At 44.3% G+C, this 20045-nt stretch overlaps 1 protein-coding gene across 3 annotated transcripts in view; it reads right to left on the bottom strand.

The window, feature by feature from the left end:
• SYTL5 (synaptotagmin like 5) overlaps positions 1-20045 on the bottom strand; it is a 1215112-nt gene that overhangs the window by 125483 nt on the left and 1069584 nt on the right. For all 3 annotated transcript variants that reach the window (XM_086934158.1, XM_086934159.1, XM_086934156.1), the window contains one exon: positions 13017-13097. In XM_086934158.1, coding sequence (XP_086790284.1) covers positions 13017-13097 — 81 coding nt within the window. The remainder of the gene's footprint in view (positions 1-13016; positions 13098-20045) is intronic.

Raw genomic sequence — 20045 nt, forward strand, 5'->3', positions numbered from 1 at the left:
GAGTGGGCCTCCAGACATAGTGACTCCCATCTGGCCTCGTCTGAATCTCTATTCTATACAAATTGATACATTAAGCAAAATGAAATCTGTACTTTTACAGACAACAGTGCCTATAACGTCATCTAAAGAGACGTATGATCTTCTAGTTGCAAGGACAGCTACTGAAGTTCATGACCTTTTATCAACAAATTGCCCCGTGCATTTCGTAGAAATGTTCAGCCAACTCCTTAACATGTCTAGTGCAACAAGCATCCCAGGCATATTTAAGACAGTCTTTACGGGACTGCTAACACCCTTCCAGGCAATTTTGGGAATCTTTCCTAATTTTGTGCACTCCATTTTTGGCGGCATACCATTGTTTTTGGGACTCGTCGCAGGGATTCTATTTTTGACCCTCCTGCTACGTTATGGCAAGCCTCGGCTCAGACATAGCTCCCATGGGAATGGAAGAGACAATCCTAGCAATGCGCTACCGGGACAGGATAACTAATGTCCTCGGATTGGCCAGGCTGAGAGATCTAAACATGACCTGGTTCCTTTCATTCAGACCGATATGGCAAAATTGCATTTTACCTGTGCTACGGTGTATGCTTTGCGGCGATGAATGCGTGTTGGACATCTGTCTTTCACTTCCATCAGCAGTACCAATGGACGTCGATACTCTGCTCAGTCCAATAACGGCTCACGCATTGTGTTGTCCCCAGCGGCTACCAATCCTGATGACGGCATTCGTGGAGACTCCTGTACTACAGCCAAGTGGTAACAGTGGAGCGAGTGACAAAAGCAACATCATCCAGGTACAACGTTCTGTGAGCATTGCTGGTCCTGCCTTCGATGACAGCAATCATTCTCACACCTGCCAAGTTACAGCGCTATCTAATTTGGTTGAACTATCACCTGAATTTGTAAACCAATTCTTTGAGAGCCTGTCTGATACGATGTTCTCACCCATACAGAAACAATAACTTTTAGAAGCTTTCCGACACACAGCGTTCCCATGAACTCTGAATTCGGCCTTCAGTTTTGATCAACAAAAACTGCCAAGAGCTTTGGAAATCTATTTTCTTTGAATTGGACAATTTTTCTAATATTGACCTTTTTTTGGCACGAACAATTCTTTGCTTAACGTAAAAACTATTCTTAGAAAACAGAAGCTTCACACTTCTATTTCTAAAACACATCTAGAGACATAACAACATTACACCAGCCTCTAGCACACATGTTATTACAATGCATTTTTATGTGATGATTTATCTCGCCTTTCTTCTGTCAGAGATACTTCATGTGTAATTCTTTATGCATAATCGTTCATTGATTTCATATGCAATAATTTTTTGAATGATTCTATGCTTCAGAAAAAACGTACAGTACCTAAATTTCATGTATTTCAAGTACGCCTATTTCGAATGCATTTATGTATTTTGGGGTGGGCAATGTTACACATGCATCTAATTGCTTTAGTTTTAGTAATTTTGATGGACATTAACCCGTGGAGTGGGTGTTGCGTGTTTATCTAGGTTCCTGATCGATACTGTGACCTTATACCCCTATTCGGCTATAAATCCATTTATTCCCTATATTGGCATAACCGTTCAAGTGCGATTTTCTGAAAAGTCATCTCTGGCCTCACACGAACAGAGCCACATTCCAGCATAGTTCTCTCTGCCACTTCCTTTGCGACCAATTAGTGCAATGACAGAGCAGTAGTCACTATCTGATATTCCTAGATAACACTCCGAGCTCTTCAACAAGATAAAAACTCAGCAAACCTGGAAATCCCCGCTTGCTGTGTTTTGATTAGTAATGGAACTCTAATGAGCAACTGATAACTATCACTTCCTAATGACATCTTTAATTGACGTCTTATGTCCAGCAAACTTGCGTCAAACCCGGCACCTGTCAGGTATAAATATTACCAACGTTGCCGTAAGCAATGCGAGCTACTGTTGCTGATGCCAGCTGCCTGCAAGACCCCGTGTTGGTAAATCTAGCACTCTGTCGCTGCAGCCTGCTGTCCCTGTGGTGGTGAAGCTGCTGATACCATTATCGCTGCCAAAGCGCGAACTATGGTGCAGTACGCTTAAGGAGCTGAACAGCCGTCCTCTGCGAAGACATCCAGCAGATTCCAGCTGCCCGCGGACGCTGTCCCCCCTCCTTCCTCGACGCGCTGAAGAGACCCGCTGCCTTTCTCGTGCAGAGAAATCCAGCCACGGCGTTTCCGGTTTACCCTCGCGGGTGACTGGGATATCGAGAGAGACCCCTGAAGGAGATACCAATCCTCCATCATTCTATTCAGAGGTATGGTGTTGACTAAACCCTTAGACGAGAATTCTTGAAACAAACCTTGGCAAAACCAACTTAACTTAAAGCTACTTACTTACTCCCCTTTCACCTGTTAGGCTTAGGTCAGGCACACTGGGGTAAGCTTAGTTAGAAGCACCAGTTGAGTATGTTAGCCTAATGTATATATGACTGTATATATGTTTTATTACTTTTAAACCATTGTATGGCTAAGAAACCATATCAATGCTTTTACAAGTTCTATTTCGCAATACTTATCTTACTGTATGTACTTTTTATAATAACAATTATTGCAATTGTGGCAATACATTTCTCTTGCACGAGAAGAAAGACTGTTCAATAAATGTTAACCCTTTATTGACAAACGCCCGTCTCTCTATTCTCTACATCTCGTGAAAGTAAACTGCACTAGACTGACTGAGTGAAATACATGTCTATTGTTTCACACGACCCTAGAGATTGACTCTTGATCTGAGGAGCAAAGTTGTCATGTTGCACGGTTGTTGGAAAGCTGAATCCCTTCTTGTCTGTGCCAAGGAAGCTGATCACTTCCTATGCAGAGAAGAAAGTTTCCAGTGACCTCTGAGCTAGTTGGTAACACAACCCAATTAAGTTTAGCATAGTCAGTGGAGGCCTGGAATATCCGCAGTTCCACGTCGATACTACTGTTTATGTTATTCCAATGCGCAGGGCCTAGTGGGAAACTAGGAACTACACTACAACAGTACATATACCCAGTTGTGCTTTTGAAGTGGGGGTTACTTCAAAGAAGGGTCTTTGAAGTGCACAGAGGTTCTTTCTTTCGAGACCTGGCTCCAGACTCACTACAGGGGGTAATCAACATTTTGTGTGAGAACTGGACACTTCCTATTCAGGTGTAAGTGTCAGCTCCTCCCTTCCATCCTGTCCAGGAAGAGCCATCAGGATGTAGACGGGCACTCAGACACAACTAACCTTTGTTTGAGTGTGGCTGTCTACAGGGAATGCACAAAGTCAAGCTGTCACCCAACCTCAGACGTCTATTGGAGACAGACTGCAGGCAAACAGAGCCTTAAGAGCAGAGAAATTCCCACTTTCTAAAAGCGGCATTTCTAAATTAGTAATGCCAAATCCAACGTTACCAGTGGAGAGGATTCATCATTACCATTTCAAGGATATAAAACATGACAGGCTACTCCTTTCTAATCAGGAATTACAGCTTAAAGGTGTACTAAGGAATTCCCAATGTAAACCTACGAGAGAAGTAGGCCTCGCAGTAGCGAAAAACAATTGTAGGCGTTTTTCACTACCAGGACATGCAAAACTTAAAAGTACATGTCCTATCTTTTACTTACACTGTGCTCTGTCCTTTAGCCTACCTAGGGCCTACCTTAGGGGTGTTTTATGTGTAATAAAAAGGGAGCTTAAGGCTTGGCAAAGGATTCTAAATGCCAGGTCGAAATGGCAGTAAAGCTGCACAGACTGACTCTGCAGTGAAAGGCCAGAGACATGTTCAAAAGGCTACTTGAGTGAGTGGCACAATCAGTGCTGCAGGTCAACTAGTAGCATTTAATTTACAGGCCTTGAGCACAGGTAGTGCACTCAATAGGAACTTACAGATAAATTGAATATCCCAGTTGCGGCTATACCAAATGTAACCATGTTTAGAGGAGAAGCTCTTTAGCACTACCCAGAAGTGGTAAAGTGCTCAGAGTCTTAAGTCCAACAAAAAGAATCAGCAGAAAAAGAAGATAAGTAGGCAAAATGTTTGGGGGAAGATCACCCTAAGGCTGACAGGTATAACAGGGCCTTTCCAATTCTGCCCTCTCCCATCCAAACATTTATCACTCAGATCATGACCAACCGGTCAATGCCCGTCCAGACCATGTCCATCCAGATCGATGAATCACTGGCGCAAACTTATTTCAGGGATTCACCCTGGGACGAAACAAGACCTGCTGACATTGTACAGAACCTTTATAATGTATCAAGCTGATTTAGTCTACTGCTAAAATTGACTTACGTAGGATATTTTAACAAGGATTCTTGACTGCTGATGTCCAGTCTTACTTATGAGCCTTGAGAAAGCCTCAGGCTAATGGGCCGTCGGGGGGCAAAACATGTGTTGGCTGCCTTGGCACCTTTCATACTGTGGAATACTTCAAAATGATGGAATGAGGCAAATATGCCTACTGTGAATAAATTATACAACTGAGATAAAACACAAGAAGAGGCGTCCGTACTTACTACATGTTGGAACACCTTTGAAAATGGAACATTAAACAGCTTAATACGAAAGGGAGGACGTACTTATCTGCTTTAACATATTCTGACACAGAGGGATGAAAGGTACGAACTTTGAGTAAATGATCCACCCACAATAAAATCAAGGGTATTGTGGAACAGGGAAGGGGAGTTGGACCTTGGAAAACATTAATACATGTCCATCCATATAACTGTTCATCCAAACCATGCCCATTCAGACCATTCTCCACCAAGCCCATTCTGACAGATCTTCAGTCCACATTTAGCCCCTATGATTATCTCTATTCGCTTAGATTAATAAACTCCCACCTGCTACCAGGTCGCACGAAGATCTCCAAGAATATCCAGTCACTGCAACAGACCATAACTCACACCGCTCATTATAGTCTCTGTAGTTAGAATATAAAGGAACTAAAATACCCCTGTGAAAAGATACAATGTTCTCCACTGGAGGAACAGGCTAGGATGCACAGTGGTATCTTGAGAGCTAGGTGATACTGAATAACACACACACACACACACACACACACTGTAGTCCCCCTAGAGATTCAATGAGATGAACTCAAATTAACATGATTCACACACTTAAGATGCACTAAACAAAATTGCAAGAAAGTCACAAGATAAAAGACCCATATAGACATCACTCACAAGAATGTTCAGCCTCCAGACAGCAGCCACATTGTCCGTGAACACATAGATAACAGAGTAGGACTACACAGTATTCTTAAGAAGACACATATAGAGGAACTAAAAGCACTTTTACATTTTGCAATATGAATATACCACTCCCAGGCCTAGGTATTATTGTTGAGACTAAGCATAAGGGTACATTAAAAGTGGTCGTTGTGGAAAGTCATATGACTTGACCCCCAGCCTAGATTGAGATAGACTTGTGTGGGGCATTTTGTGGAAAAGGGCAGTGCCAACAGGCCATATCTTGCACAGTTTTCAATTTATCATGATCTCAATAGCCATTATATATTGAGCACTATTCTCAGACACAAATTGATTAAAGTATTCTATTAACATGTGGTTACTATGGGTTCAAATGTCTGGCATGTGTTTCTTTTACATATTATAACCAGTTTTGAAGAAGATAATATTAGCCTCTTGAAATTGGTTACTATTGTTGAATATTGTCATTGATTTCAGTTGGAATTTTTTAACAGGAATATCCTCCCTTTTATTTCTGCAAAGTTGAGTGTCCAAAACCATTACGGGCAACTGGAGCTATTAGAGATACTTTGAAACTGATCAACTTCCACCCGGTAAAGGGTGGATTGTTCTTAAAAACCTTCAAGGAGCAAATGTCAGCTGCATTTGGGGCTCATCGCTTTTTCTTTTAATGAAACATTTATGGGCAGCTATGATTTGTACAAATGTATTTTATCTTTTACATTATGATATTATGATAAAATGTACTGTTCTGATTCTGCAACTGTCCCATTGAGGGGGCATTACAAATTCCACGCACAAAACTGTGTTCCATTAACACCTGTCCAGAACCATCAATCGTGTAAAATACCTCAGAATGGAGGATAACTGTGCATATACTGAATTGTAATGTGAAATTCTGACTATTAGACCTGGCATCATTGGCGTGAGTCTCCCTTCCATTTTGACGGATTGCCTCCTCCGTTTTGATATGTTTTTGCTGGATTTATGATTTGGGCACTGTGCCACTGCTAATCAGTGCCACAGTGCAAGTGCTCCCCATGTTAAATTGATATACTGATTGGATTCCATGATTGGGTTATTTGATTTATCTGTCAGCCCCTAGTACCGTGCACCATGTGTGTCCAGGGCTTGTAAGTCTAATGCTGCTGGTGGGATTGCAGCACTGGTTGTGCCACCCACAGAAGCAGCTTGTAAAATGTGTCTCGGGCCTGCTATTGCAAGGCCTGTGTGAAATCTAGCACTGCCGTGTCGACTTGGCCAGGTGCACCCACTTGCTAGATCCTAAACCTTCCCTTTGCTTCATATTAGACACCCCATTGGTAGGCCCAAGGGCAGGGTGCATTGTAAGTATAAGGTAGGACATGCTCTGATGTGTGTAGCATGTTCTAGTAGTGAATTACAGCCATTTTCGTTTTTCACTATTGAAGGCTACCTGTTCTCATAGGTTCGAATGGGCAGTTAGATTATTACATTCTTATAATCCTAACTGACTCAGGGAACATGGTAGAAATTCGGATTTAGTATGCCTGAATTCAGAATAATAAAGTACATCTTTTAGTAAAGGTTATTTTAATATTCTGTGTTTGCTTGCCTAACCATTTGAGCCTGCCTCTGCTGGGTTGTGTATTCCTTGTCTGGGTTTGTGTGTGGCAGGGCTGGGGAAATTCCAGGAGACAGGCTGGGACAGCCCAGTGGGGAGATTTACAACCAGATGGGAGGGAGGAGTGCACCTGGGACCTGGATAGGGCGGGCCTTCCCTCTACAACGCTGGCTCCACCCCCTGTGGCTTGTCTGACATCTCTGCTCTGCACAGTGAAAGGAGAAAAGGAATCCTGTCAACAGAGTGCTCCAGAGCTGTATCTTTCCTCCCCTGTGCTGGCTCCACCCCCTGTGGGGCGGCTGATGTCTCTGCCCTGCACAGTGAAAGGAAGAGGAGAGTCATGTAAACAAAGTGCTCAGGAACTGGTGCGGACTAGGCAGAAGCCTCTCTGCCTTCAGAGAACAAAGGATTTTGGGGTATAAATATTGGGACCCTGATCCCAAGAAATTAGATCACTTCTGGAACAAGAAACCTTGCTGCCAAGGAGAAGAACCAAAGAAGCTGCAGGAGTATGGACTGCCCCTCTGCGAGTCTGCTGTTTGCTGGGTTGGCCTGCAGTGGTTGCTTCACTGCCAAGGGAAAGGAGAAGGAACTTTGTAAGGACGTTCATCTACAGAATATTCTCCAAGGGCTTGAACTGTGCTTGTCAGGATTTGAACACCTATATTGCGCCTGCCTAGTTAAAAAAGACTACAACTCCCAGAATTCCTGGCTGGCTGGGGGTGCATAAATAAGGGGGCGTGGCCTAGGGACATCGTGTGTAATTTGTTGTTCTGATTTTCGTTTCCTGGAAGAGAGCAGGTCGCTGGTTCCAGCGCGACCGTCATCCCGTAGTAGAAGAAACCGAGTCGGTGTTTCTTCAGAAGCCCTGGAAGCTGCCGCGTGAGTAATCCATCACGGGCGGAATCCTGACAGCCTCAGGGCGTGCAAAGCCGAAGGTCGGCGTTTTGACTTTTCAGTGCGGTAGGGAAAAGACTACTGCGGGCTCGCGGTGGTTATTCTGATTTCCTGCACGCATTAACATTATTTGGCAAAAGCGTTTCAGCGCGAGCACAGGTAATAGAGAACAGAGAAGAATCTGTGTTACGTGCTATACAAAAAGTTTGACCACGTTCTCTGTTTGGATACAGCCTGTTAAGGGTGGCTTCAAAGAAGTATTTGAGCTTCCAAAGATTCTATTTTTGTTCCCTCCTAAGAAGAGAGGTAATTTCGGAGCATCAAGAAAGATAAAGGAAATCGCAGTACTTTGCCTGAGCGGAGGGTAGTGGGGTAGCTCCCTACATTCTGCCGTGTCAGGAGGCTGGATATCATTTGTTGTTAGAGAACAGCGAACAAGGAATAAGCGCGGATACAAGAGGTGGAAAATGACCATATACCGTGCCTGAAATATTACTATTGGGAAGTAGACACTGTGGTGAAACTTTTACTTTGAGTTGGAACGATTCGTTCATGGGAAGCTTGTTTGGTACAATGGAGAAAAACTTATTCCCAGGTGGATGTCTTTAAAAAAGAGAAACACTACATTTATTTATAACAAGTCAGGAGGGTACGTTCTAATTAAGAGTGATTCATAATATAACACCAGCCAAGTGGAATACTCCTGTGATTCTAACGTGTGTGTTTGTTTTACATAGGGAATTGATATTTCATTACGGTACTTTGTGCTAAATTAAGAGAAGAGCGGTGGCTTCAAAAGGTGCAGGTGAATATCTAAAGAAGGAAAGGTAGTGAGAATAAAATGAGAGTAGGATTATTGAATGAGTTGTAATCCTGTGTGTGTTCTCTCGTTTCAGCTATCCCTTCCCAGCTGTTCCCTTCCTTCCCCTCCTGTTTGTTATTTTGTTCATATTTTCCCTTACCTGATCACTCGAACACCCTGTGATATACTAGGGGTGTTGGTGCGGTCTGGAGGTGGAATCCATATTTGCATCAATCGAATCCTGCGGAGCACAACCCTGACAGTGCTTGCCTCCTGCTGAAGTCTCAGGGACAAAAGACTTCACCTCCAGCTCCCTCCTGAATTTCCTCACTGGGAGCTCTGACTCCAGTCACTTGCGTGCCACTGGGAGCTGGAAGAGCGACGCATCGAGAAGAAGCGTGTCGCCGCCACAGCTGAAATCATCGCAACGCCGGAGAAGCGAGCCTTCGTCGCATCTCCCTGGAAGCGTGTGTTCATCTAAGCTGTCTGCTGTCGCATCACCGGAGAAGCGTGACGCCATCGAGGAGTCGCCATCGCATCACCGGAGAAGAGCGTCGCAGGGCCTTTCGCGTCTCCAGAGTACAGAGTCGTCGCAAGGCTGCCAGGGTGTCATCGCATAGTCATCGCATAGCCGCATCAAGGGCGCCATCTTCTCGCATCGCAACCGGATCGCAGACCGAGAATCTACGCATCACCTCCGCACCGGTAAGGCTCACGACGAGTCCCCTACTCTACGCAAGCATTGAGGAAGGACGCAACCGTTCCCCCCGGTCACGGAACCAACGCATCTCCCCTTTTGCGAGCCTTTTGTCCACTTTGCGTTACGCATCCAGGTACCTTGTTGAGAACTTTGTCGCATTTACCATCAACTTGAACTAAGAGACTTTAATCATCTTTTAAGTAATCTTAAGTGAAGTATTGTGGATTTTTGTCGTTTGTGGTCTGGTGTTGAAGTCTATATAAAGAATACTTATTTTTATAAAACCTGTGTTGTGTCCATCTGTAGTGTTTTCACTGTATTAATGTGTATATTTACAAATGCTTAACACACTGCCTCTGGGATAAGCCTGTCTGCTCGTGTCAAGCTACCAAGGGGGTGAGCAGGGGTTATCAAGGAGTGTAATTCCCTTATCCTGACTTAGAAGTAAGGGTACCTATTTGGACAAAGGTGAATACCATTGCCAACTAGAGATCCCCAGATCTAACACTGACGTATTCTCTGTTCCGGACGTCTCCGAGCAGGTGGTGAATGTGTGTGAGGAGTGCCTGTTCTGAGGCAGATGGAAGAAGAAGCGTTGAGCAGGTATGGGAGGGAAAGGGAAGACCCCTTGTGACTGGGGAAGCATTGTATTCCCCCTCCTTCCTTGTCAATAAAAAAGGAGGGCCACGATGCCAGGACAAAACCTAGCTGTTATTGCACCAAAGTCTCAAGGGGTTTTCCTGATGCTTCAAATAAGGTCTATTGGATGTAAAGGTGGGGCGCTCCCTCCCTCTCACACTCCTGGGTAAAGCTACATTGTTCAAAATGATGACGCTTCCCCGCTTCCTGTACCTCCTCGAAAACACACCGTTCCCGGTCCCCTCCTCCTACTTTAAGGCAATCTCAGCGGCGGTTTCTACCTTGCTGTGGGACGGGAAGCCAGCGCGAATTACGCAATGCAAACTGGTGAAGGACTGGCATGATGGGGGTATAGCGCTCCCTAATATTGAACTATATTACTGGGCTGCCCATCTCAAGCAAATTAATTACTGGCTGCATGCCCCGCAGACTGAGCCCGAATATTTGACAGACAGGCAGGGTTTTGAGTCCAGGGGACTGCTAAGAAACCTCTATAGTCGTAGCGTTCCGTCCGACCTATTGGGCCCGACTCGTCACACGGTTCAACTCTGGTATAAGGCACATAGACACCTTCAGTGCGCTAACGTTATTACACAAATGACACCCCTGTGGGATTCACATAGATTAGGTTTCATGCGTAACAGTAAGGGGTTCCAGGCGTGGGACAACATAGGCATTTCAGTAGTGGGAGACCTCTGGAAAAAGCGCAAAATAGTAGACTTCACTTTCCTACAAACCAAATACGATATGGCGCAGTCCGAACATTACAGATACATGCAAATACGACATGCACTTCAGACAGTCGTCCCGACGGGGACAAATCTACAGGAATCCACCCCTCTCGAGGACAGGCTGCTGACAGAACATATGTCCCGCAAAGCAACATCCTTCACATATCGGAAACTGGTTAACAACCTCCCTGACATGCTATCCAAATTGCGTTTGAGTTGGGTGGAAGATATTGGTGACCTTGATGATTCGGAATGGCAAGAGGCCCTCTCCTCACCATGAGAGACAGCGATTCCCTCTAGACTTAAACTGGTTCAGTTGAAAATATTACACCGCACATATTACACCAGAACAGTCCTTCACAAGATAGGGAGAGCCTCCCACGAGTATTGTCTCTGTGGATGCGGAGAGAGGGGATTGTTTTATCACACCATCTGGGATTGTGGTCGGGTGACCATGTACTGGGCAGCGGTGATGCGAACCATTTCCCAAACCACGGCTGTTTCCCTGATACCCGACCCACGTCGTTGTCTTTTAAACATATGGGATGCAGTAGAGTTAACCCATCGTCAACAGGACTGGGCCATGCTGGGAATGATGGTAGCAAAACACAATATTGCTAGACTGTGGGGTTCTAATGTGCTGCCCACATTGAGAGACTGGTGCAGAGACATGGGTGAAGCAATGGTGGCCGAGAAGGCAGTATTCGTCCATCGGGGATGCCCTGAGAAATGGGGACAAATCTGGGGAGCATGGAATAAGTTCAGAGGGGACATATGTGAGCCGCCACGGGTCGACTCAGATGAAGACCTTTCAGATTGAATGTTCTGCTTGAATATTTATATGTCAGTAGATGTATTTCTTTCTGTATTGAAATTTGCCCTACTGCTTGACAGGTGATATAATGTTATGGACGGGTCTGTGAGTGCACTGCAAATGCTAAAAATACTGCAAGTATGGACATATGTTCTGTCGCCTTCCAGGTTTGAAGTATTTAATGTAATTTTAATTTTACAAAAAAGTTTTGTTAAACAGAAAAAACAAAAATCATAGACCTAAGACATATCGGACAAGTGAACCGTTTGAATTATGTACACCATGTTTTCATTCGCTGCCGGACCCCAGGGATGTCGGCTAAACGGCTGTGTTAACCAGATAACGGTATTTCGACTGTGTTGCTATTGCAGCCGGCCCAAGGGGTTGTAGGCCATAAGCTGTGTTAAAATGAACGTGTACAATAAAGGACTTTAAAAAAAAAAAAATAAGGTCTATTGGTTCTGCACCCAGAAAAACTGGTTAGAAAATACTAGAGGCTTATTTATCTAAAAGTAACGTAGCTCTGTAAGTCACCTTGCTGTGGTGCGTTACAGGGAAAGTGCAAGAATGCGCCGTAGTTATCACAATATGGAGCATTTCATCCTTTTCCCAGTGCTGGCGCACAATGGGCAGACTAGCGATAATGCAAGTACTGCTGCACCATGGTGCAAGGTGTACCTTCCTGCAAAAAAAAAATCCACTGAGGCATTTTTCAATTTGCAAAAGGCAGCACACATAGAAAGAGGAAGTCACAAGGAGAAATAAAGATATTTCGGCTGGGAAGGCACAGTATTTTGGCTCATTCAAAGGTCTACCAGGTATGCTAAATGTGGGAATGCAACAAAATCCATGGGTATTGCCAGGGAACATCCACACAATGCCCATGGAATGCCTCCCTGGAGCAGAGTAACACAAGGGAGTGATTTGTGCTGCGGATTACTCTGGATTTATCAAGTCACTCAGTGCCATGTAAGGTGGCCTTGCGTGGCATGCTAGATCGCATTTTTGGGTTGCGTCTACCCCTACATAAATATGGTCCTGGACCTTTTAAGATTGGGAAGAGGGAAATACTACATGAGAATTCCACTCTGCCTGCCTTTTAATAAGGCCCTGCATGTGCTTGGTAAGAGGCGCCCCAATAATGGTACATTTAGGGTCCCAGGATTCTCTCTGGCTTCAAGATAGTGCAATTAGTGTTCTTAAAGTTTTTCTAAAGAGTGCCATGGGAGCACCCATAGGTGGTAGCCCAATGGTGAAGTCTAGCACTAAAATCATACTTTTGGTGTTGCACGGATCAGAAATTGGACCCTCTATGGCTCTGTTTTATTTTCTCTAGTGCCTATACATACGTGCATGGTGCACGTCTGAATGTCTGACAATTCTTTGGTGACACAGCACTCAGTGCAAAATTCTACCCATGCACAGATGAGAGTTTGATTTTCATAATACAACACCAGATACCAAACACATTATGGAAAGTTTTAAGCTTGAAATGAAATTATATCTGGAGAGGATGTGCATGTAGTGGAGAGGGATGAAGAAGGCGAGAGCATACAATAATCAGCTGTGGAGAAAGGAACTGAAATCTGTTTCCAAGGAGATCTTACCATTGAAAATCCACTCTTTAAGCTGCTTGGAGTCATTGCACGGTGAGTAGAGTCCAGTTCAATACTTTCATCCAGGTAGCCCTTGTGAAAAATATAAGAGGTCAGTGATGAGAGTGTGTGGGGTTAATGCGAGTCTTCGAAGAGCAAATAATCTACAATAAAAGCTTCTGATTGCATATATTTCTCAAATCACTGAAATGCAGACACCTGGTATTCTAGTCCAACATCAGAGTTATGTAGCGGATGTAATTACACGAAGATAATGGTCTACTGAGTTCAGCTTTAACTCCATTGTACAATCTGTCAAGTTATCAAGTGATTTATCAATTAGGTGCCATATACATCTCATAAGAGAACTCAGAAGAACTCGGGTCCCCCACATAATTTGGTGTCTCGACCTTCAATGATTCCACAGAAATGTACATTGAACGAATCCGTACTGCATTCAAACTACCTGTTAACATAACATAATATGTGTATTTGGAGAGCGCACGTTCACCCAGAGGTATCTTGGCGCTCAATAACAGATGTTTATTGTTACCCAACTTAATGGTACTCATTTTATCGACCTCAGATGAATGAAAGGCTGAGTGGACCCGCCGGGATTTGAACCTGTGACCGTGAGGTCGAACACAGGACCCTGAAGTAGACGCATTAGTCCACTGGGCCCCCAGACCCGGCTAAGAAGAAATGAAGTAATTTGTCCATGTTATGACTCACCTCAGGAGGTGTACAGATTAGTTACTTCCCCAGGTTTACATGGTTTTGTACATCTGGGGCAGCGTCAAATTCCATGGGTGTTGCTACCTTATGGCCTAACACGCCAATTATTAGCATAAAACGTAGCACACCAAGGAAGCATGCATGTTGCAAGCAGCATACACAAATAATTACTACATTCACTTACATCTTTCTTAATGAGTGACGCCCAAAAAAGTACCCCATGATGTGCATTGCAAAATGAACACTCTACGTGGTCTACTTCCAGTGCACTTTCCTGCTAGGTGGTCTATTATTTAAATAAGCCCTTGTCTTGGAATCACACTTTTGTGTGTCTTCCCAGTGAACAGAGCACACTGAGGCCTTGCGCAAATCCCTTGGTTGGAATTCTGGGATGTGCGAAGTTTACCACACCGGGGCCTCATTTATGAAAACTGACGCATCGCTGCGTGAAAACAGCGATGCATCACTTTTCATTGCGCCCTCCTTGCAACACCAATGATGCGTCATATTTACAGAATGACGCATCATGTCGCAAGGAGTTACAGATACGTCAGTATTTCTGACGTATCTGTAGGCGCAAAAGTGATGCATTGCTGGAGTGTGTCACAAAAGTGACGCAACTCCAGCAATGTGACCTTTCACATGGGGCAAGCCCCATGTGAAAGGGCCTTCGTCAGTCTTACGCCTGCTGTGAGGCAGGCGTAAGATTTTGACGCATTCGAGTCCTAGAAGTGTCTCAGTGAATTATCATAGATTTCACTGCGTCACTTCCATAACCCTTTCTTGCGTCAATACGCCCCCTTGCATACATTATACCTGGCGCAGGTATAATGTGTTGCAGGGGTTTGCAAAGTGACGCATCTACCTAGATGCGTCACTTTGTAAATTTGGCGCAACAAGGCGCATTTTGTACGCCACTGGTATGTCACATAAAGTGATGCACTGGCGGCGTAAAAGTGACGCACAGCCTCATAAATGAGGCCCCTGGTATTTACAGGGTGAGATAAGATCCACATTCTCCTTTACATTTTGGCAGATGACACCTGTTAAAATGTGGGAAATTCCCAAATTAGAAAAAACTGCCCTCACTCACATACCGAAGTATGTGACATGCTTCATCATAGGGCCTGCTACAAACGCCCTGGTGTAGCCACATCCACTCAAAGACATGTAGGGCGGCTTTGCATGGCTTCATGGCTTCATAAGTCTTTATGGGAGCCCTGCATCATCACATGTACCACTTTACGTGGTGCAAATGTGATGCAACACTCTCATTAAGGAGCCCCTTTTGTAACACCAGTTAATAAAGGCTTCCCTTTGGAATCAAGTATACAGCGGGGGTCATTATAATTAGGGTTCCCAATTTTTCGTTTTGACTTATTATAACAGATACATACAGACAGAAAACAATGTATTTCCTGTCTGTATTTATTTTTAAAAGCAGATAAATACAGAAAATTGTGCTTCTTGTGAGTTACTCTCCCTTCTGTCCTTCATGAATTTTGGACCCACAGCTGAGCAGATATACAGTATGGAGAGTTAAAAAACAAGATGAGACTTCCTTAAATACTGGTATATGTTAACATATATCTGTATATAATGCCAATATTTACCTGTGGGTGTAATGTTTTGTTTCATTTGGTGGCTTAATTTGCTAAAACATGACAGGCATCAAAGTATGTGTGCATGTTTATCAGTTAAATATCAATTAAATAAATGCAGAAATGTAACATTTTTCAACTCCATTTATTCTCGAAACACAAAATAAACATGGATAAATACCAATAAGACGGCCTAAAAATAAATATGGATAAAAGTAGACAGGAATGTTAAAAAAAATATAAAACCTGGAGCCCATATTATAATTGCTCCCAACTCTAGTGCATGAAGCTTTTTATCTTAGATTCCCCTCAGTGGAGGACTATTTTCTGAGCTTCCGTTACCAAAAAGGTTGCATTTCACCTGTACAATTATTAGGGTGTGTGAAATTCATGTAATTTGCTTTTGTGTACATAGAGAGATTTGCATAGAGTGCCGTAGAGTTGATTAAAGTCTTGTAGAGTGGCACAGAATGCTCTATAGAGTTGTATAGTGACATAGACTAGAGTACAGAGTTCTACCGGTAGTAGTATAGAGTGGAGTAGAGTTTTGTAGAATGGAGGGGCGTAGATTTTTATACAATGGTGTAGAGGTTTGTAGAGTGGAGTAGACTTGATTGGCATAGACTGGAGTAGCGTAGAGTGCAGTGTTGTACAGTGTTGTGTCGTAGAGTGTCGTATTTTAGAGTACCCAGGTGTACAGTGTCATGGTCTAGAGTGTTCTGGCATATAGTCTCATGGTATAGGGTGGAGAGGAGTGGAGTGGCGTACACTGGAGTGGCATACAGTGGAGAGGGGTAGAGTGGACTAGAATTCAGTGAAGTGGGGTACAGTGGACTACCTTACAGTGGAGTGCCATAGAGTGGATTAGCGTACAGTGGAGTGCTGTAGAGTCGAGTGGAGAAGCATAGATTTGAGTAGCATACAGTGCAGTGGTGTAGAGTAAAATAACAGTGTAGAGTAGAGTTCAGTGGAGTGGCATACAGTGGAGCAGGGTAGAGTGGAGTGGCATACAGTGGAATAGCGTAGAGTGCAGTGTTGTACAGTGCAGTGGCACAGAGTGGAATAGCATAAAGTGGAGTGGAGTGCAGTACAGTGGAGTGGCATAGGCTGGATTGGCATCAAGTAGAGTGGGGTCGAGTGGAATTGCATACAGTGGAGTGACGTACTGTGTAGGTGCGTACCGGGCAGTAACGTAGAGTCGGTACAGTAAAGCAGCATATAGGGGAGTGGCATAGAGCAGAATGGCGTAGAGTGGAATAACATACAGTGGAGTGGCCTAGAGTGACATTGTGTAGAGTAGAATGGCGTAGACTGGAGTATCATACAGTGGAGTGGTACACAGTGGAATAGCGTAGAGTGGCATGGCACACAATGAAGTGGCAGTGAAGTGGTGTATAGTGGAGTGGCCTAGACTGGAGTGGTGATCAGTGGAGTGAGTTAGAGTGGAATAGCATACAGTGGAGTGTCATAGAGTGCGTAGCATACAGTGGAGTAGCATGTGGTGTACTAGCATAGAATGGAGTGTCGTAGAGTGACTGGCATACAGTTGAATAGCGTAGAGTGGAGTGGAGTACAGTGGAGAGGAGTATAGTAGAGTAGTGTGTAACAGCATAGAGTGGAGTAACGTTGAATGGCATCGCGTACAGTGGAGTGGCATACACTGGAGTATCGTACAGTGGAGTGGGTTAGAGTGGAATAGCATTGAGTGGAGTTTTTGTAGAGTGGATTTGCATACAGTGGTATAGCATAGAGTGGATTGATGAATAGTGTAGTAGTGTAGAGTGGAGTGGCTTAGAGTGGGATAGCTTAGAGTGGAGTGGTGTGGAGTGGCATACAGTGAAGTGGTGTAGAGTGTAGTAGTGTGCAGTGCAGTGGTATATGGTGTAACAGTTTATCATGGAGTGGCCTAGGCAGGAGTGGCATAAAGTGGAATGGTGTATGGTTGAGTGGAGTAAAGTGGAACAGTATACAATGGAGTGTCGTAGAGTTGATAATGAGTGGCAGACAGTGGGATAGCGTAGAGTGAAGTGGCATAGAGTGGTTTAACCCCTTAAGTGCTGCTGTCAGCCGTTGGACGTCACAAGCACTACCTTCATAGTACTGCGCACGTCCAACGGCCGACGCGGCCCAACCCGTTTTTGAGGAAGTGCTGCACTGCCGTGAAATCGCGGTGGCGGCCAATGGGTTTACATACAGTGGAATAGCGTACAGTGGAGTGGCGTACTGTGGAGTGGTGTATAGTGGAACAGCATAGAGTGGATAAGCATAGAGTAGAGTGGCATAGAGTGGAGTGGAGTAATGAGGAAGAGCATAGAGTGGAGTAGACTACATTGGAGTGGCATACAGTGGCATAGATTAGGATGGATTTGTGTGTTAGTGTACAGTGGAGTGCCTTAGAGTTGAATAGGGTAGAGTGGAGAGGTGTAAAATTGAGTGTCATACAGTGGGATAGTTTAGAGTAAAGTGCTGTACAGTTTAGTGGTGTAGAGTGGCATAACGTAGAGTTCAGTAGAGTTGAGTTGAGTGGCGTACAGTGGAGTGGTAGGGGATGGAGTGGCATACAGTGGATGGAGTAGAGTGAAATAGCATACAGTGGAGGGGCATAGAGTGCAGTTGCGTACAGTGCATTAGCGTATAGTGGAGTGGGGTATAGTGGAGGGGTGTACATTGCAGTGGCATACAGTGGAGTGGTGTACAATGGAGCAGCATACATTGGAGTGCCATAAAGTGGAGTGGCGTAGACTGGAGTAGCTTACAGTGGAGTGTCAGAGTGGAATAGCATAGAGTGGCGTACAGTGAAATTGCATAGAGTGGAATAGCGTAGAGTGGAGTAGTGTACAGTAAAGTGGCAGTTCAGTGGGATATAATAGAGTGAACTAGATAGTAGTAGAATACAGTGGAGTGGGGTAGAGTGGAATAGACTACAGTGCAGTTTCGTAGAGTAGCATAAAGTGGAGTGGCAAACAGTGGAATAGTATAGATTGGAGGGGAATAGAGTGAACTGGCAAACTGTTAAATAGCTTATAGTGGAGTGGCATGCAGTGATATGGTGCAGAGACGATCAGCATAGAGTGGAGTGATGTACAGTACAGTGGAGTGGCATACACTGGAGATGTGTACAGTGGAACAGAATAGAGTTGAGCATGGTAGAGTGAATTGGTGTACAGCGTATTAGTGTACAGTGGAGTGGCTTAAAGTGGAATAGCGTAGAGTGAAGTGGCATAGATTGGAGGGCGTACTGTGGAGCGGCATACAGTGGAATAGTGTACAGTGGAGTGGCCTAGGGTGGAGTGGCGTACAGTGTAGTGGCATATAGTTCTAAAAAGCCACATGGTGTAACATTTAGGGCAAGTACTATTGCAATACAAGTTGATCTCTAGTAATCGTCAGGGCATGTATTATTTGCAAGTACAAATGTTTTCCACTTAAAAATGAATATATATGCTTGGTACTTTGCTTAAAGGACTAGTCAAACTATATGTAGGAAGTTTAATGCAAATGAATTGTGAAACGCTCTGATACCCAATTTAGGTCATTTTTGCGCTACATAAAACACTGAATAAATAAATAATAGTGTGCAGTGGAGTGGCATAGAGTGGACTAGCACAGTGGAATAGCATAGAGTGAACTGTAGTACACTGGAGTGGCCTAGAGTGGAATAGCATAGATTCCAGTAGTTAACAGTGGTGTGGCATACAGTAGGGTGGTGAATGCAGGAGCAGTGTACAGAGGAGTGGGGTAGAGTGGAATATCATAGAGAGGAGAAGCGTAGAGTGGAGTTGCATACAGTACATTAGTGTATTAGTGGCGAGTGGAATGGCATATAGTGGAATAGTGTAGAGTGGAGTGGTGCAGAGTGGAGTAGTGTGCAGTGTAGTGGCATAGATTGTAGTAGCATACAGTGGAGTGGCTTGCAATAAAATAACATACAGTGGAATAGCATGCAGTGGAGTGGTGTACACTGGAGGGGTGTACAGAGGAGTAGGATAGAGTGAAATAGCATATAGTGGAGTAGCAATAAGAGTGGAGTTGCATACAGTGCATTGGTGTACAGTGAGTGTCATAGAGTGGATTGGCATACTGTGAAGTGGCACATAGTGGAATAGTGTAGAGTGGAGGGTATACAGAGGGCTGGTATACAGTGGAATAGTGTAGAGTTGAGTGGTATGGAGTGGCATACAATGCAGTGTTGTAGAGTGGAGTGGCATAGAGCGGAGTGGTGTAGAATGGAATAGCATACAGTGGAGTGCAGTGGCGTACAGTGGAGTGGCATAGAGTGGACAGCGTATACTGTAGTGACATAGAGTGGAGTGGTATACGGTGGAACAGAGCAGAGTGGCATAAAGTGGTGTGACAGAGTGGAATAGCATAGTGTGGAATTGCGTACAGTGGAGTGGCATACAATGGAGTGTCGGAGACTGGGGTGGCATACAGTAGAGTGGCGCAGAGTGGAGTGGCACACAGTGGAGTGGCATACTGATGTACATTAAATTGGTCATGATGTGCAATATGGTATGCAGATTAATGCAAGACAGTGATTTGCCTGCATTGAATTGCTCTAGAATTACCAAACAACGCAGTGCCAAGCTTGGTGGCCTTTAGGTGCTTTGTGTATGTGACTCGAGTATTGCTTTGCCCATGTGAGACCATGCTTGGTGCAAGGTTAAAACAATACAATAATACTTCTGGCCCTTAGTTGTATAGT

Source organism: Lissotriton vulgaris, chromosome 8 (assembly GCF_964263255.1).
Source record: "Lissotriton vulgaris chromosome 8, aLisVul1.2, whole genome shotgun sequence".
Classification (NCBI taxonomy): Eukaryota; Metazoa; Chordata; class Amphibia; order Caudata; family Salamandridae; genus Lissotriton; species Lissotriton vulgaris.